At 45.6% G+C, this 23,859-nt stretch overlaps 1 protein-coding gene across 1 annotated transcript; it reads right to left on the reverse strand.

Annotated features, from left to right (window-relative positions):
* Positions 1-17,533: 17,533 nt before the first annotated feature.
* LOC123412190 (tonoplast dicarboxylate transporter-like) lies at positions 17,534-20,590 on the reverse strand. The gene is made up of 6 exons (XM_045105129.1): positions 20,008-20,590; positions 19,428-19,920; positions 18,745-18,788; positions 18,518-18,613; positions 17,906-18,416; positions 17,534-17,784 (listed from the first exon to the last, which is right to left on the reverse strand). The coding sequence occupies exons 1-6, from the start codon at positions 20,470-20,472 to the stop codon at positions 17,750-17,752; spliced, it is 1,644 nt and encodes a 547-aa protein (XP_044961064.1). The 5' UTR covers positions 20,473-20,590; the 3' UTR covers positions 17,534-17,749.
* Between the last annotated feature and the right edge of the window lie 3,269 nt (positions 20,591-23,859).

The raw sequence follows: 23,859 nt of genomic DNA on the forward strand, positions 1-23,859 counted from the left end.
GGAGAAGTAGAGGGGTAGGGTTGTGCCAAGGGAGAGGATTCAGGTGTTTGCGCAGCCCTCTCACCCCTTCTCTATTTATAGGTGGAAGGTGAGAGGGGCCCGGCCACCCTAGTAAACCCTAGGAGGAGGAGGCGGTGGCCAAGGGGGTGGCTTGCCTCCCAAGCTAGCATCGACATAACCCTTTACGACGAGCTCTTCGGCACCTACATAAACGAGAACCATATCTTTAGTCCTTTTCAGGTACTTAAGGATATTATTAACAGCTATCTAGTGATACAAACCGGGATCACTTTGGTACCTCCCTACCAAAATTATGGCAAGGTTCACATCAGGTCTGGTACACAGCATGACATACATAATAGAGCGTATGGTGAAGCATAGGGGACGATACTCATCTTTTCTCTATCTTCTACCATGGTCGGGCATTGTGTTGTGCTCAATCTCACACCTTGCAATACAAGCAAGAACCCAACTTGGACTTATCCATATTGAACTTCTTCAATATCTTGTCAAGGTATGTGCTTTGTGAAAGACAAGTGAGGCATCTCGATCTATCTCTATAGATCTTAATGCCTAATATGTAAGCAGCTTCTCCAAGGTCCTTCATTGAAAAACACTTATTCAAGTAGGTATTTATGCTTTCCAAAAGTTCTATATCATTTCCCATCAACAATATGTCATCCACATATAAAATGATAAATGCTATAGAGCTCCCACTCACTTTCTTGTAAATACAGGCTTCTCCATAAGTCTGTACAAACCCAAACACTTTTTTAGGATCGACAAAACCTTCCGGCTGCATCATATACAATTCTTCCTTAAGAAAGTCGTTAAGGAATGCCGTTGTGACGTCCATTTGCCAGATCTCATAATCATAAAATGCGGCAACTTCTAACATGATTCGGACGGACTTCAGCATCGCTATGGGTGAGAAAGTCTCATTATAGTCAATTCCTTGAACTTGTCAATAACCCTTAGCGACAAGCCGATTAGTCTTCTTCTTAAAGATCCATTTATTTTCTATGGCTTGCCGATCATCGGGCAAGTCCATACTTTGTTATCATACATGGATCATATCTTGGATTTCATGGCTTCAAGCCATTAGTTGGAATCCAGGCCCACCATTGCTTCTTCATAGTTCGAAGGTTCACTATTGTCTAACAACATGATTTCCAGGACAGGGTTGTCGTACCACTCCGGTGCGGAACGTGTCCACGTGGACCTACGAAGTTTAGTAGTAACTTGATCCAAAGTTTCATGATCATCATCATTAACTTCCTTTCTAGTCGGCGCAGGTACCACACAAACATTCTCCTGCGATGTCCTACTATCCCATTAGAGAGGGGCTACAATTACCTCATCAAGTTCTACTTTCCTCCCACTCACTTCATTCGAGAGAAACTATTTCTCTAGAAAGGATCCATTCTTGGCAACAAAGATCTTGCCTTCGTATTTGAGATAGAAGGTATACCCAATAGTTTCCTTAGGGTATCCTATGAAGACACACTTTTACGACTTTGTATCAAGCTTTGCAGGTTGAAGTTTCTTGACATAAGCATCGCATCCCCAAACTTTCAGAAACGACAGCTTAGGTTTCTTCCCAAACCATACTTCATATGGTGTCGTCTCAAAGGATTTCGACGATGCCCTATTTAAAGTGAATGAGGCAGTCTCCAATGCATGTCCCCAAAATGATAGTGGTAAATCAGTAAGAGACATCATAGATCGCACCATATCCAATAGAGTGTGATTACGACATTCATACACACCGTTACACTGAGGTGTGCCAAGCGGCATGAGTTGTGAAACAATTCCACATTTCGTTAAGTGTGTGCCAAACTCGTGACTCAAATATTCTCCTCCACGATCAGATCGTAAGAAATTTATTTTCTTGTCACGTTGATTCTCTACCTCACTCTAAAATTCCTTGAACCTTTCAAAGGTCTCAGACTTGTGTTTCATTAAGTAGACATACCCATATCTGCTTAAGTCATCGGTGAGGGTGGGAACATAACGATAGCCACCGCGAGGCTCAACGCTCATTGGACCGCATACATCGGTATGTATTATTTCCAACAAGTTGGTTGCTCGCTCCATTGTTCCAGAAAATAGAGTCTTGATCATCTTGCCCATGAGGCATGGTTCGCACGTGTCAAATGATTCAAAATCAAGAGACTCCAAAAGTCCATCTATATGGAGTTTCTTCATGCGTTTGACACTGATATGACCAAGGCGGCAGTGCCACAAGTATGTGGGACTATCATTATCAACCTTACATCTTTTGGTACTCACACTATGAATATGTGTAACATCAAATTCGAGATTCATTAAGAATAAACCATTGACCAGCGGGGCATGACCATAAAACATATATCTTATATAAATAGAACAACCATTATTCTCAGATTTAAATGAGTAGCCATCTCTCATCAAATGAGATCCGGATATAATGTTTGCTCAAAGCTAGTACTAAATAACAATTATTGAGGTCTAAAACTAATCCCGAAGGTAGATGTAGAGGTAGCATGCCGACGGCGATCACATCGACCTTAGAACCATTCCCGACGTGCATCATCACCTCGTCCTTCGCGAGTCTCCGCTTATTCTGCACCTCCTGTTTTGAGTTACAAATCTGAGCAACTACACTGGTATCAAATACCCAAGATCTAGTACGAGCGCCGGTAAGGTACACATCAATAACATATATATCATATATACCTTTGATGTTGTCGGCCTTCTTATCCGCTAAGTACTTGAGACAGTTCCGCTTCCAGTGCCTGGTTCCCTTGCAGTAATAGCACTCAGTCTCACGCTTGGGTCCATTCTTGCGCTTCTTCGAGGCAACTAATTTACCGGGCGCGGCAACTTCTTTGCCGTCCTTCTTGAAGTTCTTCTTACCCTTGCCTTTCTTGAAACTGGTGATCTTATTCACCATCAACACTTCATGTTCCTTTTTGATTTCCACCTCCGCTAATTTCAGCATTGAATGTAACTCAGGAATGGACTTCTCCATCCCTTGCATATTGTAGTTCATCACAAAGCTCTTGTAGCTAGGTGGAAGCAACTGGAGGATTCTGTCAATAACCGAGTCCTCCGGAAGATTAACTCCCATATGAGACAAGCGGTTGTGCAACCAGAAATTTTGAGTATGTGCTCGCTGACAGAACCATTTTGCTCCATCTTACAACTAAAGAACTTGTCGGAGACCTCATATCTCTCGACCCGGGCATGATCTTGGAAAACCAGTTTCAGCTCTTGGAACATCTCATATGCTCCATGTTGCTCAAAAAGCTTTTGGAGCCCCGGTTCTAAACTGTAAAGCACGCCGGACTGAACCAGGGAGTAATCATCACTACACGACTGCCAGGCGTTCATAACGTCTTGAGTCGGTGGGACTGCAGTAGTGTCACCTAGCGGCGCATCACAGACATATATTTTCTTGGAAGCTATGAGGATGAGCCTCAAGTTACGGGTCCAGCTCGTATAGTTGCTTCCATCGTCTTTCAGCTTGGTTTTCTGTAGGAACGCGTTGAAATTGAGGGGAACATTAGCGTGGGCCATTGGATCTACAATATAGATTGTAAAGACAATTTTAGACTAAGTTCATGATAATTAACTTCATCTAATAAAATTATTTAATGAACTCCCACTCAGATAGACATCCCTCTAGTCATCTATGTGATACATGATCCATATCAACTAGGCTGTGTCCGATCATCACGTGAGACTGACTAGTCATCAATGGTGAACATCTCCATGTTGATCGCATCAACTATACGACTCATGTTCGACCTTTCGGTCTCTTGTGTTCTGAGGCCATGTATGTACATGCTAGGCTCGTCAAGTCAACCTAAGTGTTTCGCATGTGTAAATATGGCTTACACCCGTTGTATGCGAACGTTAGAATCCATCACACCTGATCATCACGTGGTGCTTCGAAACAACGATCCTTCACAACGGTGCACACTTAGGGGGAACATATTTCTTCAAATTTTAGTGAGGGGTCATCTTATTTACCACCGTCGTTCTAAGCAAATAAGATGTAATAACATGATAAACATCACATGCAAATCATAAAGTGACATGATATGGCCAATATCATCTTGCGTCTTTGATGTCCATCTTCCGGCGCGGCATGATCACCATCGTTACCGGCACGACACCATGATGTCCATCATCGTGTCTTCATGAAGTTGTCTGGCCAACTATTACTTCTACTACTATGGCTAACGGTTAGCAATAAATTAAAGTAATCATATGGCGTTTTTGATTGACGCACATGTCATACAATAAATTAAGACAACTCTTATGGCTCCAGCCAGTTGTCATACTCATCGACATGCAAGTCGTGAATCCTATTACAAGAACATGATCAATCTCATATATCACATATATTTCATCACATCCTTTTGGCCATATCACATCACATAGCATACCCTACAAAAAGAAGTTAGACATCCTCTAATTGTTGTTGCATATTTTACGTGGCTGCTATGGGTTTCTAGCAAGAATGTTTCTTACCTACATTACAGCCACAACGTTGATATGCCAATTGCTATTTACCCTTCATAAGGACCCTCTTCATCGAATCCGATCCGACTAAAGTGGGAGAGACGGGCACCCGCTAGCCATCTTATGCAACAAGTGCATGTTAGGCGGTGGAACCAGTCTCACGTAAGCGTACGTGAAAGTCGGTCCGGGCCGCTCCATCCCACAATGCCGCCAAATCAAGATAGGACTAGTAACGTAAGCAAATTGACCAAACCATCGCCCACAACTTACTTGTGTTCTACTCGTGCATAGAATCTACGCATAGACCTAGCTCATGATGCCATTGTTGGGGAACATAGTAATAATTCAAAAAAATTCTATGTATCACCAAGATCAATCTAGGAGATGCTAGCAACGAGAGAGGGAGAGCATCTTCATACCGTTGAAGATCGCTAAGTGGAAGCATTACAATGAACACGGTTGATGGAGTCCTCCTTCCGGCGATTCACATCGCGAAAGATCAGATCCAAACACCGAACGAACGGTGCCTGTAACATCCCAAAATTATAAATTTTGGAATGTTAATATAATTATTAGATTGATTGTTTGTTTGTTTGCTGAGTGACTCAAACTTGTGTGAAATTTGAAACTTTTCGAAACTTTTGAATGAGAGGGAATAAAATGACTTTCCCCATCTCCGGTGAATTCAAATTCAAACTTTTAAAAGCAAAGAGAGAAGATGACATGACTTCTTCAACTACAAATAATTTGGACGGAGATATTTGCATCTGAATCCTCTTGCATTTTTATTCGTTTTCTTCGTGCAACAAAATGCCGGGAAATACATTCTACAGTGGAGGAACATGACCCTCGAACCCACGGGCATTTTGAAAGATATTTGAACCCTCAAACTTAGAGGATCATTTGAAAAATATTTGCAAAAAGAAATAATGCTTTTAGGGATTTTGGAAAAATAATTTTTTCTGAAGTTTTTATTTTTGCTTTAAAAAAATGTTATTCGGGTAGAGATTTATTTTCTGATTCTTTCGGTATATACTACCATATATAGATATTTTGATTTATTTCTTTTTTTAGCTTTTATAATTCTGTTTCGGAAAATATTTAATAAAAGGAAGGTTTTTTTTAACAACCACCCCCGAGCGTTTTTTTTCTTAGCTGGGCCGAATCCCACTTACCAGGGATCCCAAATCCTTTAAATCGGCCACCGCCCCCCTGCCTTTTCCCTCCCTCCTCCTCACTGCCAGTGGCCCCCCACCACCCGAGCATCTCCCCCACGTCGGCACCTCTCCTTCCTCCCTCGTCTCTTTCCTTTTCTCTGCTCACGACCGAGCCTACTCCCCAGACCACGGGATTCACCCCGAGTTCTTCTCCCTCTCCTTCCATAGCTCCCCTCTCCCTGGCCTATATAAGTGCCCCACCTCCTCCACCCTGTTCCCACCCCCGCTGCCGCCTCCCATCTCCCCTCGACGCCGCCCTAGCCCTGCACCACCCCACCAGAGCAGCAGCAGCAGCCCCGCTGCCCACCTTCGGCCACCCCGCAGGAGCGCCACCCGAGCCACCCCGCGCCACCTGAGGCACCCCGCCGCCGCCACCCCCGTCACCCCACAGCCCCCCCCGGAGCTCTCCCTCGCCGCCCGAGCCACCTCGCCGGAGCAGCGAGGCTGCACCTCTCCCCCCCCCCCCCCGACGCCTCCCCGAGGAGTACTACCCCGCCGCCGCCTCCCCGACGCCACTGCCGCCCCGGAGCCTCCCCTCCCTCGCCGGCCAGCCCCTCCCTCGCCGGAGTGCTGCCCAGCACGGTACTCCCTCCTTCTTCCTCTCTGTATTTTCTCTCTTCTGTTAGTAGCCGTTAGATCTTGTACTAGTGGCCTGGATTAAATCACTAGATACCCCTTCGGTCCAAATAAGAAAACCAGTGGGTTTTTTGTCACTTATGATTTAACCAGCAACTTTTCCTCAGTGTCGGCCTTTTGCCCGAAGCCATGCAACAAACACCACCGAAGCCAATAGCATCAGGACACGTGTACCCCTTTGTTACTACTAGCTAGCTGCAGTTTTCTGTCAAAAATAGGAAAAACAGCAACTTTCAATCTTGTTTTGGCCACAACTTTTGATCCCGAAGTCCAATGACATTGATTCTTTTTCCAGTAGCTCACAAATTTCCTGTAGTTTGTAAAAACATATAATTTGTCTAGGTTTGAAATTTTTAAATATAAGTTAGAGCAGATTTAGTTTAAACCTTGTTTTGCTTATTCCAGGAGTTTAAAAAATGATTTTGAGTTGATTCTTTTTGCTACTGCTTTCTAGTGAAAAAATCTTACTCTGGTAGAAGTTTCAGAATTTTTAAAGTATTTTTACTGGTGTTTTCAACAGAAACAAGTTTCTGCCATACCGGCGCGCGATAAATTCTTTTGCTTAGACTTTCGCAAATCCTTACTCGTGATGTTATTTCTACTTGTTGTTTGATTGAAGTGCTTATGGTGTGCTTTGTGTTTGTATCGGTAGATCATCCGGAGTGCGAAGCGTGTTACTTAGAAGCGCTCGAGCAAGACAACTATCATCAAGGCAAGTCACTTTGATCATACTATCACCCATGTTTTATGCATTGTAGTTCTACCATCCTATGCCCAATTGCATGCTGCCTAGGTACTTGGAAACTTTAGTATAAGTTGTAGTATCATGTGGTAGGAACACAACAACCCCGATACTTGGCCCCGGGACAAAAATTTCTTAATGCTATGCTTGAGTAGACGGGTCATCGGTTGAGTGTATACCACGAGTGATGCGAGGTTGATATAATAATCAAGACCGGTTAAGACAAGATTTTCAAGACCTCGGACGCAATGCAACACTGGGTGAAGGACGGTTGATCGGCTCCCTGGAAAACCCAGTGGATGCCCAGGATGCTGGAGAGGCCATGTCATCCTGCGGAAAGCTTCACCCAGGCTCAAAGAGACGGACGGATATTTTCAAGACCCAAGGCTTACCTGCACAGCCACAAGTCATTATGGGCTCTGGCTTGGTTGGACAACGCGGCGACTCTGGACAGGCGGTGCTAGCAGATGTAGATGAACGGTAGGAATGGATGGGCACCGACAGGGATTCAGAGGGACCCGTTGAAAGACCATGTTTTGATCATCCGGTCTTCAAACACCCTGAAGTGCGAGGACATACACGGAGGCGATCAAATCTTGTGGGGAACGTGTGCAAAAACTCTGCAGAGTACTCAAACCTAATCGATTAGCCGTGTCCACGGTCATGGACAACTTGAGCCAAAGGAACTAAAGTTATCTGGATTTCTCAACACCATTTAATATATTTGATGAGGGTTATTATTGACAACATGGGTACGAGAATTGGTTGGTGGAACCATCTCGTTAACAACCAACAATGTAGTAACATTTTGCTTTTAGCCCCCTCTTGATGTAGGAGAAAACTTGCTTTTCGCTAAAAATCTATAGCCCCACATGCCATATATGCATATAGTATAGATGATTACTTTTCACCCCTCTCTTATGTGACTTGCCAGCATATTCAATATGCTGACCTACACGGCTGCAACGTCTTATGTTGCAAATATTTTCTTTGATGAGTAAGAGTACGATTCAGGGTTATGGTCTACACTCAACTTGCCGTTGGTGTTTATTGGGACTCCACTCCCTTGACCGCTTCCGCTGAGATAATTAAGGTATATATCAGTTTTACGCTATTTTACATGTGATTGCACTTTGATATATACACTGATGTACTGTGTGTGCCAGCATACTGATCCAGGGATGGCACAGAAACACAGAGGCTTGACTCGTTTTGAGTCGGGTCGCTACAGAGATGGTATCAGAGAACATGTTGACTGTAGGACGTGACCCTAGAAACTGGAAATTTCTTATGATAGGACCTCTCAAAAATCTTATTTTTAAACAACACCTTTTACTTCTCACCTCTTCTGGTTTCATCAAACGTTCTCTCTCACGTCACATAATTAGACAATGCCCTTTCCCCTTTGACCACGTGAAGGATCAACCGACTCCCACTTCAAAGTAAAGAAGATATCACCATGCAATTGAAGAATTGAAGCTGCACCAATTGAAGACTCTCAAGACCCGAAGAATTCGAAGACCCTGAAGTGTCCGAATAATTATATGACCATTAGAAGTCCAAATCCCTTTTATGTACCCACGTTAGATACGATGATTTGTGAGCCGTCTTTGGTGTGTGTTTTCCGACGGCCACAACAAAAAAATCTATTCTCAAAAATATTGTTTGTGTGTATCTCCCTCCCTCTCTTACCCGTCTCATCCCCAAAACCTCAACCCTAACAGATGGAGTATGAAGCTGGACTTGTAGTCTCTGGACCAATGACCCAACTGGAAGCTGAGATATGGATTCAGAACATGGAGAACCACTTCGGGAGCAACTTGATCTCAAGGAAGTATGAAGTGGAACACGCTCTCCAGTACTTTACCCAAAGTGCTGCTACCTGGTGGAAAATGCATCGTGCCATACAAGGATTTAGTGGAGCAGAAAATTGGGAAGAATTCAAGAAGACGTTGTTAAGATCCCGTCTCATTCGGAAGTGCTATGATAATCTGAAGGAGAAGACTTGTGCATGCAAGATCTATGGAGAAATAGGACACACCCAGGAAGAACACAAGGATGGATGCACTCATTGTGAAGAAAATCACCTAGCTAAGGAGTGCCCAAGTAGTCAGGTGACTTGTTTCCTTTGTGAAGGAACCACCCACTACCCAGCTCAATGTCACATTTACCCCAAGGTACAACAAGTTGTCCAGCAGCAGAAAGATGCAGTGAAGGAAACCCTCAAGAAGAAGATTCTAGAAGAGCCGGTGATGAACGAAAATATTGAAGACCCTGATGGACAAGGTCTGACCCGATTTTTCTCCAATGCATGCTACTCATGTGGAGAAGAAGGACATTATTCACACGACTGCACGAAGAGAAGCCAAGAGAATCTGGGTTACTTCCCGACGGAAGAAGTGGAGTTTGATCCACTTGAAATAGAAGAACTGGCCAAGATGAAGGAGTCCGGAAAGAAGAAAAAGTACCCTCGAAAGAACCAAATCTCTGCAGACATAGACCTGAGTCATGTCAGATGTTACAAGTGTATGAAATTTGGCCACCACAAATACATGTGCTCAGGAAGGAAGCCGGGAATCCAAGGAGCAAAAACAGAAGCTAAGAAGCCTCGAGACTTGTCAGAAATCATTTGCTTTTGTTGCAAGGAAGCAGGACATTTTGCTAACGATTGTCCGCAAAGGAAGAAAGCTAGAATGGAGTAGTTAAGTTTTGTCCGCGGCTATAAGTGTAATCTGAAGCACTCTTGTTTTTCATAAGATCATGGAGTGAAATTTTTGTAACAGAAGTCCCTGAGATTGTAATAACATCATGAATAAATGGAATTTATTGTCTCATGATTGTCTATGTTGAAACTGTATGCGTTGTTTCTCTACGAGCAAAGATCTCTGAACAATTATGAGGATATGAGAAAATATGCTCTATGCAGGCATGAGCATAGTTCATTTAAGTGTGGTAGCAATCGGTAAACCCCACAGGATCCACTGAGTAGGAATGTACCATGATTACCAAGGAGACACATACATTCCTCTGAGTACCTATTTACTGACACCTGCAGATGACAACTCTCTACGAGTCATTCCTCAAGGGCCCAGAAACGATCATGACCCTGACCAGTAATCATGATTACCCAAAAATCCTGAAGGACATGATGAAGCACATTCACCTTGAAGGAGATGCAGTCTACAAAGGCTACCCATTCATGGAGAATGGAGTGGAACTTTGGTACGTGGAAGTACACCTCCACCATGTGAAAGGAGTTTGTCCAAAGACTATGGGGCAATACTTTTTCATTTCACGTGTACCACGAGCAACCTTCTTTGATGTTGTTCGTGAAGCTGCCATGGAAGCCATCCGTCAGATCGGAGAGATACTTGAAGCAAGACTCCGTCATACCCAGGAATACCTGAGTGAAGTATGTGCGGAGATGATGGAGATGAAGCTCATGACCACCATGATGAAGCAAAATATGGATGATTTCAAGGAGCACCTTGGAAAGTTCGAGTGGAACTAAAGTACCTCCAAGAGAGGCAGATGAATAAAGTTGGCAGAAATGCTCGACCATACCGAACCATGTGCATGGCAGCATTTGTAATAGAGTACCTTTGAATTGGAGTTTTTGAGGATAAATTAAGGAATGTAATAAAGGATTGATTCTGAAATGAATATGATTTATGGAAGAAGTTATGATGGATCAGCAAACGTTTTCTTAGGAGCATACGAAAAACCTGAGAGTTGTGAAGATACGATAGATGTTTTGTTCAGCTTGCAGAACCAATGGATTATCCGAACTTCGTTCGTGGACAAGAGAAATTCTGCAACGCTTGTGAGGATGCCCAAGTGTTAGAATGCGAGATTCGCTAAACCTTGTACAGAGAAATGATTTGGATGCGGAATGGATTGATCACCATGACGACTTACTCTTATCATTTATCTTGCTATTCGGAATGGTAAATCTGAGAGACTTACCCATAGTGAGAGACGACGTTCTTTGAAACTTTTGTTTAAGCCTTAGAATGGTATAAGAAAAGCCCATGTACATGGCACTTGTTGTCACACGTAGGAAATTTTACGGTGAGAATGAAACCAAGACCCCTTTCTCTGAAGGACAACCACAAATGGTAGACCACCATGAGAACCATCGACATGTTATTTAGAATTGACCACGAGACTGTCAGTTAAGAAGACCCAGTGATGGAAGAAGCTTATGTCAACGGGAGAGCATCACCAAAGGATTTAATATGAAGACTGTGCGATGTCAGTTGCCAAAACCCAGAGGATCGTTAAAGCATTTTTGAGGGACCAGTATCTCTCATTTTAAGTGTGGTAGCATCCCACCTTGCCGGATTGGATTTGTTAGAAGACCCCCAAACCCTAACCTTTCTTTCTAGCCTCTTCGAATCTCGAGGACGAGATTCATTTTAAGTGTGGTAGTTTGTAACATCCCAAAATTATAAATTTTGGAATGTTAATATAATTATTAGATTGATTGTTTGTTTGTTTGCTGAGTGACTGAAACTTGTGTGAAATTTGAAACTTTTCGAAACTTTTGAATGAGAGGGAATAAAATGACTTTCCCCATCTCCGGTGAATTCAAATTCAAACTTTGACCGCAAAAAGAAATAATGCTTTTAGGGATTTTGAAAAAATAATTTTTTCCAAAGTTTTTATTTTTTCTTTAAATTTTTTTTATTCGGGTAGAGATTTATTTTCTGATTCTTTTGGTATATACTACCATATATAGATATTTTGATTTATTTCTTTTTTTTAGATTTTTTTAGCTCTCCTTCCTCCCTCGTCTCTTTCCTTTTCTCTGCTCACGACCGAGCCTACTCCCCAGACCACGGGATTCACCCCGAGTTCTTCTCCCTCTCCTTCCATAGCTCCCCTCTCCCTGGCTGACCTACATGGCTACAACGTCTTATGTTGCAGATACTTTTCTTCGACGAGTAAGAGTACGATTCAGGGTTACGGTCTACACTCAACTTGCCGTTGGTGTTTATTGGGACTCCACTCCCTTGACCGCTTCCGCTGAGATAATTAAGGTATATATCAGTTTTACGCTATTTACATCTGATTGCACTTTGATATATACATTGATGTATTGTGTGTGCCAGCATACTGATCCAGGGATGGCACAGAAACACAGAGGCTTGACTCGTTTTGAGTCGGGTCGCTGCAGTGCCTCCGCGTTCAACACACGTACAGCCCAGAGATGTCGCTTCCTTCGTGATCCAGCAAGGGGGAGGAGAAGTTGAGGGAGAGCTCTGGCAGCACGACGGCGTGGTGGCGGTGGAGCTTGTGGTTCTGCGGCAGGGCTTCGCCAAGCCCCGTGGAGGATGAGAAGTGGAGGGGTAGGGCTGCGCCAAGGGAGAGGGTTCAGGTGTGTGCGCAGCCCTCTCACCCCTCCTCTATTTATAGGTGGAAGGGGAGAGGGCGCCGGCCACCCTAGGAAACCCTAGGAGGGGGCGGCGACGGCCAAGGGGGTGGCTTGCCTCACAAGTTGGTGGAAGGCAGCCCCCACGCCCTAGGGTTTCCAGCCCAAGGCGCCTTGGGTGCCTTGTATGGCGCGCACCAGCCCACCAGGGAGCTGGTTCCCTCCCTCTTTTGGCCCGTGTGGCCCTCCGGGATAGGTGGCCCCTCTCGGTGGACCCCAGGAACCCTTTCGGTGGTCCTGGTACAATACCGATAAAACCCGAAACCTTTCCGGTGACCGAAACTGGACTTACCATATATAAATCTTCACCTCCGGACTATTCCGGAACTCCTCGTGACGTCCAGGATATCATCCGAGACTTAGAACAACTTCTGTAACCACATATACAATTCCCATTACAACTCTAGCGTCACCGAACCTTAAGTGTGTAGATCCTACGGGTTCGGGAACCATGCAGACATGACCAAGATGCCTCTCCGGCCAATAACCAATATCGGGATCTGGATACCCATATTGGCTCCCACGTGTTCCACGATGATCTCATCGGATGAACCACGATGTCGGGGATTCACTTAATCCCGTATAAAATTCCCTTTGTCCATCGGTATATTACTTGCCCGAGATTCGATCGACGGTATCCCTATACCTTGTTCAATCTCGTTACCGGCAAGTCTCTTTACTCGTTCCGTAACACATGATCTCGTGACTAACTCCTTAGTCACATTGAGTTCATTATGATGATGTATTACCGAGTGGGCCCAGAGACACCTCTCCGTCACACGGAGTGACAAATCCCAGTCTCATTTCGTACCAACCCAACAGATACTGTCGGAGATACCTGTAGTGCATCTTTATAGTCACCCAGTTACGTTGTGATGTTTGGTACAACCAAAGCATTCCTACGGTATCCGGGAGTTGCACAATCTCATGGTCTAAGGAAATGATACTTGATATTGTAAAAGCTCTAGCAGACGAACTACACGATCTTGTGCTATGCTTAGGATTGGTTCTTGTCCATCACATCATTCTCCTAATGATGTGATCCCATTGTCAACGACATGCAATGTCCATGGTCAGGAAACCATGACCATCTATTGATCAATGAGCTAGTCAACTAGAGGCTCACTAGGGACATGGTGTGGTCTATGTATTCACACATGTATTACCGTTTCCGGTTAATACAATTATAGCATGAACAATAACAATTATCATGAACAAGGAAATATAATAATAACCATTTTATTATTGCCTTTAGGGCATATTTCCAACAGGTGCGGCGGCCATCAGCAGAGGGCAGCGGCGGCGGGGCAGCAACAACCAGGAGGTCCCGGTCACGTCGTGCGAGAGGCAGACTAGCCGGGCCGAAGGCCCTTTGCTGGAACCGGTGGCTCCCGCGATGCGGGCCCCTCCCCCTACCTCAGCGAGCATCACTCCCTCGTCCCCGACGTGGTGCAGGCTGCTCCGGCGAACTCCATGCGTGCACATGAGGTGAGAAAGAGAGAAGGAGAAAGAAGACCAAGTCTATTTTCTCTCATGGAATTTTTTCTGTCAACTCTACCTAACGGGCGGGTCCGACCGATTAGTGACGTCAGCAAAGTCCTTAGCATTTCCCGTTACAGCGTGTTTGGCAATATTTGGGAAGAGGAATGGGAGTTTAATGTAGGGAGTTGTATTGAGATTAGACATGGGATGAGTCATTTTACTCCCAATCCCCTATTTGGCACATGATAGGAATTATATGCGAGAATTTGAGGAGAATTTGTATTCCCTTGTTTGGTTCATGGGAATTGACGAGGGATTAGACTAAGGGAGTGGACATAAGTTATGATGAAGGGTTAAGATTGACTCACTAAAACAATTCCCTTCCAACTCCCACCCCCTCCCCTGTTAATAAAACGGTGGAAGTTGGAGTCTCAATTCCCATGCCTATTCCTTTATAAATTTCCAATCCCCTGAACCAAACAATGGATTTAAAGTCTTGTATCCCTTTAATTCCCATTCCCGACTCTAATTACCCCCAACCAAACACGCTGTTAGTGTTTTTTGTCACTGTCAAATTTTCGGTGCAGTGCAAAGTGTCACGTTTTGTAAAGTGGTGGTTTTTCGAGAGCTATAACGTTAAAGTGGTGGTTTCATGCATTTAACTCAGTATAAACCTGATTAGATTAGAGTGTGTTCCAGATATTTTTAGTGTAATGATATTGAATCCCTTCCGGATACTTGATGTACTTGTTGGATGAGGCGTACTCACATTGTTTCATCAATAATATTAGTGAACTTTGTGTACCTCCCTAAATCCAAGTTCACAACACTATAGTTGCTAATATTAAGAGAGCTACCTTTATGTTTAGTTTAGTTTTATAGGAAAGAAATTCAGTTCACAACACTAGTCTTCAGAAACTCATCGGCCCCATGTAGTCGACTCTTTTCAATGTGAAGAACCAACTGTTTTCACATAATTTGCAATGATAGGATGGTCTGATAAGTGGCATATTAGTTTACTTATATCGAGAAATATATAGCTTAATTTACTTCCGCAGGAACTAATGGTGTAGGTTTGCTGATTTCCAACAGTTCTGACTTCTCAAGATTGCAGGGTGCATTCTTTGAACTTCAACTTTTTGTTAGGATGTAATGCATAAAAGCATTCTCTTTGTGCAAATTACAGTGGTCTAGACTCTAGAGTGTAGTTGTTCAAGTGGAAACTCTCTGCATATCATGTTAACACTTGCTATGCAAGTCACTATTCCACTTAAATATCTATATGGTAAAACCAGTGTTGTAACATTACTGGTAGATAAAAGATACTCCCACCGTTCCAAAATACTTGTCGTGATTTAGTTCAAATTTGAACTAAAACCACGACAAGTATTGTGAAACGGAGGGAGTACTAACGTAGGAGCAGATGTTAACTGATCCAACAATGGAGAACAGCTCTGTACTATTCTTTCCTCATGTGCTCTTTTTGTAGAGTAGCACGCTGACAGCACTTTTCAGGGATTCATATGTTTCCCTAAAAGGGTATAACAGAACTGTAGAGTGTAGAGCGTTTCATCAAAGAGATTCTTAATCAATACTGCATATGTGCAGGTTAGAATCAGAAAACAAATGTAGATCCCAACAAAAACTGACTTTTCAGTTAAACAGAGCACTAGCAACAGCAACCATGTAACCCATATCAGGAAAATAAACACCAACCAGTAACAGAGTAGTGTCTCCAGTCTCCAGACTGTTTTTCGAAATGAGTCTCCAGATTGTGATATTTGTAGCTTCTGTAAATTCCAACGATTGTGGTGTTTGTAGTGGCTACAGCCTCCAGATGTCAAAATCTAGAATTTTTATTATTTGACATCATATGAGAGGGACAGAAATATACTGTATAAAACAAACCAGGGCTGCAATGCATCGATTGATGCAGAAGTTGAGGGTTTAATCTCCTTTTCTATCTAAAAAAAAGTTGGGTTCTCAGAGGACCCGCTCTGCGCTCCCGCGACCGCGTCGCCCCCGCGGGCGACCGGCCGCGGCCAAGCTCCTCCTTCCTCCAGCCCCGCTCTCGCCCTCCCCTCTCCGCCGTTGTCGCTAGCACCCGCGGCCGGCCTGGCCCCGGGTTCGCTGGTGGCGGAGGCCCCCGACACTTCCCCTCCCGGTGGCTCTCCGATGCGGGGTGGAGCTACACCGGGGGATGCTCCTAGGCGGCAGCATTCCAGGTGGCGGCGGGGCTCCCCGGCGCGGCGTGGGCGGACGGCTGGGCGGCGTTTGGCGTCAGGGTGACGCTGTGGCGAGATCTAGCGACGGCCTCCCGGCCCAGATCTAGGCCCTGCGGGGCCCATCTGGGCCTGGGCGAGCCATCGGCAGAGCGGTTCTGCGGCGGAGCTTCTAGGAGATGGGGGAGCGGCGACGAACGGTAGGGTGCTGGCGGCACCGTGCCCAGCCCGCTGCATCATGGCCGGCAGGGCTTAGCGGGCCCGTTTCAGGCCCGGCTGGGCCAGGGGTGGCCTGCTGTCGTGTCCGGTTGGTGACCACGGCGGTGCCGGAGGCACGGGCCTCCCACACGTCCTCTGCCTCCTTCCACGTGCCGGGGGAAACCCTAGGACTCGTCCGGGCAGTAGCGTCATTGACGTCGGATCCCTTCTTGGAGGTGCTGTTTGGCACGCGGCGGATCGGAGCCTCGGGCTGTGGGAGTTTGTTTCCGGAAGACGCAGCGGGGGCGGATCATCCGTTCTTTGTCGCTGTTGGCATTTGTTTCTTTTTTTGTTTTTTAGGCTTGATGTGCTATTCGCCCCAGTAATGGTCTTTGTACGGTGTTGGTTGCTTTGTATACAAAGCGGGGGAAACCTTTTTCGGTTAAAAAAAAAGTTGACACTACTTATCACCACGGGTTAGATTGACAACGCCATGTTTTTTTATCTTTTCTGAACCGCCACATATTCTGTTTGATATTCAACATATCTGAAGCATCTATTACATATTCTATTGCTCATCATCAAAGATGATTGTGTTCCCTGCAGCTTCCGAATCCACCAGGCCAAGTATTGCTACCGTTGTTATCTGCCAAGCTAAGTTATTTTGAACTCCTCGGTACGTAGCCGCCAGGGTTATGAAATCCAACCATGTACTCAATTCCGATTCCTTCACTTATTTTGCAACATACCTGTATTGCGATGATTGTGATGTTTCCTAATGGCTCCAGTGTTTGTTTATTCTGGAGAAGAGGCATCAATGTCTATTGTGATAGTTCAGAGCACTTATCACCACAAGTAGGTCGACAACGTTCTTTTTTAAACCACATATATATATTCAATTTGAGATCCAAATATCTCTGAAGCAAAATGTCTATTGTCTGAATACTTCATGTATTGCTGCCACTGTCATCAGCTTAGCTTCCAGATTTCTGTTGTTCTTTGAATTATTGAAGCTTTACCTGATTTTTTTTTTAGAAAAGGAGGTGGAGCCCCGGCCTCCGCAGCTTTACCTGATAAACATAGTTGCCCATAGAAAAAGATAATCACACTGGACATATTCCGAATATATTTATACATACACACCTTGTACAAAACCGCTTGCTTAATCCTATACAAACCATATCCCGAACACGCAGCAAGCTGCAGTCATGAGTCGTGACATGGTGAAACTGCTGTTCAACCTCAGTATCCTGCCAGACCAAGGATGAAAGGTTCCAGAACTTGCATCCATGATCCATATCCCTAACTAGGACTTGTTGTCCATGCCAAAAATCACTGACCCTGCATGATCAAATTGACAATGGAAAAATGTTAGAGAGGGCAGTAGAGCATCACTTAGTTACTGACGGACGACTAATTCTTCATGCATGGTGTGCTTGGTGCAGGAGGCGTTGTTAATTACCTAGTGTTGGCAGCAAGACTGTGAGAGCTGCAACTCCGACAACCTTGAGGGGCAATCCAGTGGCCACCAGATCCTTGATGGTAATGTGGCCAGTGCTGAAGCCGACGACATTCGACGGCGACCCGGTGGGAAACAAGTACGACAGCTGGGCCCCGATCGCGCCGGAGATCATGAGAAGCGCGGGGTGCACCTCGATGGACCTGGCCAGCTCAGCAAACAGAGGCAGCACCAGCGTGGTGGTCGAGTCGTCGGACATGAACTCCGTGATGACCCCGCTAAAAACGCAGGCCACGGGCACGATCACCAGCGTCGGCGCGCCCTCGAGGAACCTGAGGCCGTCCGAGAGGATGCCGGTCAGGCCGCTGGTCCTGAAGCCGTCGGCGATCGCGAAGCCCGCGCCGAGGAGGAGCACGATGTTCCACTGCAGCTTCCTGCACTTGTCCCAGTCCATGAGCTTCTCGCCCTCGCTCTTCCCGCTCGGGATTATGAACAGCAGCGTGGCCATCATGATCTGCGTCGCAAGTGATTTGCTTTGCTCCTCCATGAGATCAGGTTATATATATATATGTAGTGTTACTGCTCAGAAAGTTTATGATTATCTTGGGCACTTACCGTGACTGTTCCATCCCCAACTTGATTGTGGAAGAGAACTCCCCACCCAGGAATGTCGTCTGTTAGGTTCCTAGTCATCCATAACACAATTAAACCCTGCAAAAGTTGCCCATTTCGATGAGTTCTTAACGATTTATTATGACCAAGTAGCAGGTCCACATTGTGCGACAGAAAGCAAACACTTCTTTGTTCAAACTTCTATTGGCATGGAAAATAAGTGAATTTACCCCAAAGACAGCCAAGACCATCTTCTCCGCGAAAGCCATTGGACCTGTCATAGAAGATGATGCTAACCCTCATCAGAGAGACAACTACAGTTCGCCTTGGACAATGTATTTGTGTTTTGAGCTAAAAAAACTACTGGAACTGGGAAAGTGCCCCTTTGCTCCAGAGCTCAAATGATGAGCTCGATGAACAGTAAATTAAAAAAGAATCGAAACAAATTAAAAAAATGAATTCTTCTGTAAGCAACATTGACAAAAGTTTCAAGTGCATGAAAAAAAGTTGACCTGAAATAACATTTTCATAAGGCGTGAAAAAAAAAATCAGACTCTCAAAACGCTGTATGCACTTAAAACTTTTATAGATGTTATTAAAAAAAATATATATATTTTTCGAATTTACTGTTTACCGAGGTCAAATGAGCTGGGGAGCAGAAACTCTACGTCCATATAACTGAGACTTCTTCCAATCAGAATCATCCAAATGCTAAAAATTTACGAAAAGTCAAAAGTCAGTTAGGTCACTCATGTCTCTCTGTTGATCGAGAAAAGTATCACGTCAAAGAAGATTTTTTTAAAAAAAAAAAAAGGATTATCCCCGACCGACGATGCATGCAGCCATGGTCAAAGAAGATGAGATGAGAGAATAAAAAATGTTTACTGAAGACAAGGAAGGAAAGGTACTGTACCTAACAAGCTGAGCTCCCTTCTGAGGTGGCTTCCGTCGAGGTAGGCAGAGAGCGCCTTTCCGGTGTTGTTGGAACAGTACATGAAGCAGAGCGTGACCCAGAGCGCCAAGAACATGGCCAGCGCCACTGGGAGGCCAAAGCTCATCCACGAGCTGAAGGTGATGGGCTCTTTCTCCGGAAAGTACGCCGACCACATCCCCACCAGGATGATGTTCACTCCGGTGCCCGTCAGCGTCGCCATCCCGCCCACCGCCGACGCGTACACCACGCCCAGCACCACCGCCTTGGAGAACCGCCGCACCTCCTGCTCCTCCTCCTCCTGGCCGGCGCCGGCGCCCCGCGGGAACCGCTGCAGGATCCCCGTCGCCACCGGCATCATCATCACCGTGCACGCCGTGTTGTGGATCCACATGCTCACGAACGCCGTCGTGCCGGTGATCCCCAGCAGCAGCAGCGACGGCCGCACCGGGTCCCCGCAGAACCGCAGCGTGATCTGCGCGATGCGTGGTGATCAGTTTAGGCGTCAAGAATTCTAGCAAGCTACGCGCGCGGTGGAAATGTTAGTTAAGTATTAGCGCACGTTGAGAGCGAGGCGGCGGTGGATGTGGTAGCGCTCGATGGCGAGGGCGAGGATGAAGCTTCCGAGGACGAGGGCGATGACGTCGTCCATGTACGCCTTGGCAACGGAGTCGGCGGAGGAGATGCCAAAGGCCGGGAACAGGAAGAGCGGCGCCATGGACGCCACGCCGAGGGGCACGGCGTCCGTCACCCACCACAGGAACACCCACGCCAGCACGCCCAGCATGTTCCGCGGCGCCGCGCCGGCGCCGCCGAGGTCCACGAGCGCGCATATGGCCGCGCACGCCACGGGCCCCGACGCGATCGCAGGGTACTTATGCGCGAGGAGAGCCCTCAGGCGCGACGAGGCCGGACGTCGTCCCCCCGCCGTGGCCGTGGTCGTGGCGTCGTCGCGATGCACCGGCAGCAGCAGGGGCGTCCCCGCGTCCTCCGACGAGCTCCCGTCGAAGCTGCCGGGCTTCTCCATCGCCCTCGTCGTCGTTTTACCGAGATGTACGTGTCGTCTGCGGTGTGGGTTTATAGCAAGGCGAAGCTCGAAATGGCGTGACAAGTGGCAAGATAATTCGCTCAGGTGGCCACGCCGGCACGACGGCCAGGAAATCAGGAGGTGACGAGTCGCTCCAGGAGTCTCTTTCGGTGGCCACACCGATCATTGCTCGTTCATAATAACTGGTAACGAATAAGATTAAGCTCGAGTCGGATAATAGTAACAGAAATAACAATATTAAGCAAGATTTTGTGGTGGCAATCGTGCGGAATGTACTGATGAGTGATAACCACCAGTCCAAGAGCAACAAACTGATAAGTGAAAGGAAAATAATGTCGTGCACCCACCAGGCACCGAAGGGCCATAATTTGGACATGTTAGATGCTGCTGCGTCACGCGACGTGAAAACGATACTGTCGACCGCTGAATGGCAGAAATATGTTGCCAGTGAAGTGAGCGCCTCATACGTCTCTCATGGCCCCGACGAGGTTGATAGGGCATAGTCACGACATCATCATCGACAATCTCGATCTGGATCGACTTGCCAAATGGTGGGTGGGCATCAGTTCATGCAACCAATTAGTGTACCAACCATACATGTATTTCAGGCTTGGCGTTTGGGTTTACCTGAAATTCGGGATCAGATAATTCGGGTCATAGAAAATTTGGTTTTTCAAAATTAAAAACTAAAATTTGTCCAATTCTTTTATACCTGGGAATTCGCATAGCCGAAATATCAAGTTAGTGTTCGGGTAAACCTGAATTACCCAAAATAAATTACATAGAAAGAAGAATGGGGATATGTTAGTTGTCGCCTTGGTGAACAACTAAAGATGGATGCTTCACATCTTGGTTGCCTCGCTGGAGAGCCTATCGGGAGCCTAAGGCTCGCTTGTCGCGGGATGTCACGTTCAAGATGCGATTCTTTCCTTAGTTGATGCCTCACCCCCAAATAAAGAAAGAATCGCATCTTGGACGATGCGACTCTTTTCTTATTTGGGGGCGAGGCCTCAAAAGGGGAAAGGGGCGCATCTAAGTGTTTCGTAAGAACGGTAAACATTGCAATACCCACAAGAGGGGTGAGTAATAAGATTTGGCTTACACTCGCCACAATTAAGTTACATGATTCACACAACATTTATTCAAATCATTCAGAAGGCAGGGTCCGACTACGAACAAGATAAACAACAAAAGCAATATTCCCGCCTCGCTAGGCTCACAATCACGACCAAGGACCTCTAGTCGTCGGGGTACGTCACGTACATACGGCCACTGTCCTCGTCAAACTCCCACTTCAGCTGTGTAGCCACGAAAGCATCTGTATCTGCTGCACCTATACATGTGGGCTGATTGTAGTAATCTGTGAGCCAAAACAACTCAACAATCTCATGACCATGATAGCGAGTCTTACTAAGTTATTAGGTGAGGATGGGGTATGTGTTTGAGTTTGCAGCAGCACTAAGCATTTATGGTGGCTATATTACGAAGAACATGAAGTAGTTTGGTGCTCTACGCATGACGGTCAAAAATCTAATATAATCACTAGGTGATTCTGAACACCTACTTACGTCAGTCATAACCCCACCGTGTTCTCGATTAGAAAAGGAGCTCTGAAGGAAACAGTCATGGTTACACACACAGTTGGCAGGTTTTAGTTAAGTTATTTCAAGTTATCTAGAACCCTGCACGACTTTTCATGGTTACGCACATAGTTGGCATGATGTTAACAAAGTTTACAAGTTTGTCACATAACTATGGACACGGCTTTTCAAAAGATTTAACCCTGCAGGGGTGCTCCAACTAATCCATCACAAATTTCAACAAGATGCATAGAAATCCTCGATCACGAAACTCGTGATCTCCTCAGATTCCTTAGTGGAAAAAACCTCAACTCTGAGAAAACCCAAAGTCTCACCCGAATCCCGATGCACAAGATATTTCATAAAAGGTAAAACTAATCCAGCAAGGCCGCCCAGCATGTGATGACCCACAAGTATAGGGGATCTATCGTAGTCCTTTCGATAAGTAAGAGTGTCGAACCCAACGAGGAGCAGAAGGAAATGAGAAGTGGTTTTCAGCAAGGTATTCTCTACAAGCACTGAAATTATCGGTAATAGATAGTTACGGGATAAGATAATTCATAACGGGTAACAAGTAACAATAGTAACAAAGGTGCAGCAAGATGGCCCAATCCCTTTTGTAGCAAGGGACAAGCCTGGACGAACTCTTATATAAGGTAAAGCGCTCCCGAGGACACATGGGAATTTCTGTCAAGCTAGTTTTCATCATGTTCATATGATTAGCGTTCACTACTTTGATAGTTTGATATGTGGGTGGACCGGTGCTTGGGTGCTGTCCTTACTTGGACAAACATCCCACTTATGATTAACCCCTCTCGCAAGCATTCGCAACTAAGAAAGAAGAATTAAGACAAAGTCTAACCATAACATTAAACTGGTGGATCCAAATCATCCCCTTGCGAAGCAACGCATAAACTAGGGTTTAAGCTTCTGTCACTCTAGCAACCCATCATCTACCTATTACTTCCCAATGCCTTCCTCTAGGCCCAAATAATGGTGAAGTGTCATGTAGTCGACGTTCACATAACACCACTAGAGGAAAGACAACATACAACGCATCAAAATATCGAACGAATACCAAATTCACATGACTACTTATAGCAAGACATATCCCATGTCCTCAGGAACAAACGTAACTACTCACAAAGCATAATTATGTTCATGATCATAGAGGTATTGAATAGCATTAAGGATCTGAACATATGATCTTCCACCAAGTAATCCAACTAGCACCAACTACAAGGAGTAATTAACACTACTGGTAACCTTAGAAGTACCAATCGGAGTCGCGAGACGAAGATTGGGTACAAGAGATGAACTAGGGTTTGGAGATGAGATGGTGATGATGAAGATGTTGATGAAGATGAGTCCCCTCCGATGAGAGGAGTGTTGGTGATGACGATGGCGACCATTTCCGCCTCCGGGAGGGAAGTTTCCCCAGCAGGACGGCCTTGCCGGAGCTCTAGATTGGTCCTGCTCAAGTTCCGCCTAGTGGCACCGGCGTTTTTTCCCGAAAGCTCTCCCTTGATTTTTGCTGGGACGAAACCCTCCTTATAGCAGAAGATGGGAGCCGGAGGGGTAACAGGGGGCCCACGAGCCCCCCAGGCGCGCCCAGGGGGGTGGGGCGCGACTGGCAGGCTCGTGACCTCCTGGTGGCTCCCCTCCACTATTTCTTCCGCCCAATATTTTTTATATATTTCTAAATAATTCCTCGCTGATTTTCACGGCTTTTGGAGTTGTGTATAATAGGTATCTCAAACTTGCTCCTTTTCCAGTCTAGAATTCC

This window comes from Hordeum vulgare, chromosome 7H (genome assembly GCF_904849725.1).
Source record: "Hordeum vulgare subsp. vulgare chromosome 7H, MorexV3_pseudomolecules_assembly, whole genome shotgun sequence".
Lineage (NCBI taxonomy): Eukaryota > Viridiplantae > Streptophyta > Magnoliopsida > Poales > Poaceae > Hordeum > Hordeum vulgare.

Coding starts and splice junctions, on each gene's coding strand:
- LOC123412190 (XM_045105129.1), bottom strand. CDS start 20,472: ATGGAGAAGCCCGGCAGCTTCGACGGGAGCTCGTCGGAGGACGCGGGG. Junction 18,417..18,517: donor TTGGGGATGGAACAGTCACG/GTAAGTGCCCAA, acceptor CTTGCGACGCAG/ATCATGATGGCCACGCTGCT. Junction 17,785..17,905: donor AGTCTTGCTGCCAACACTAG/GTAATTAACAAC, acceptor TTGATCATGCAG/GGTCAGTGATTTTTGGCATG.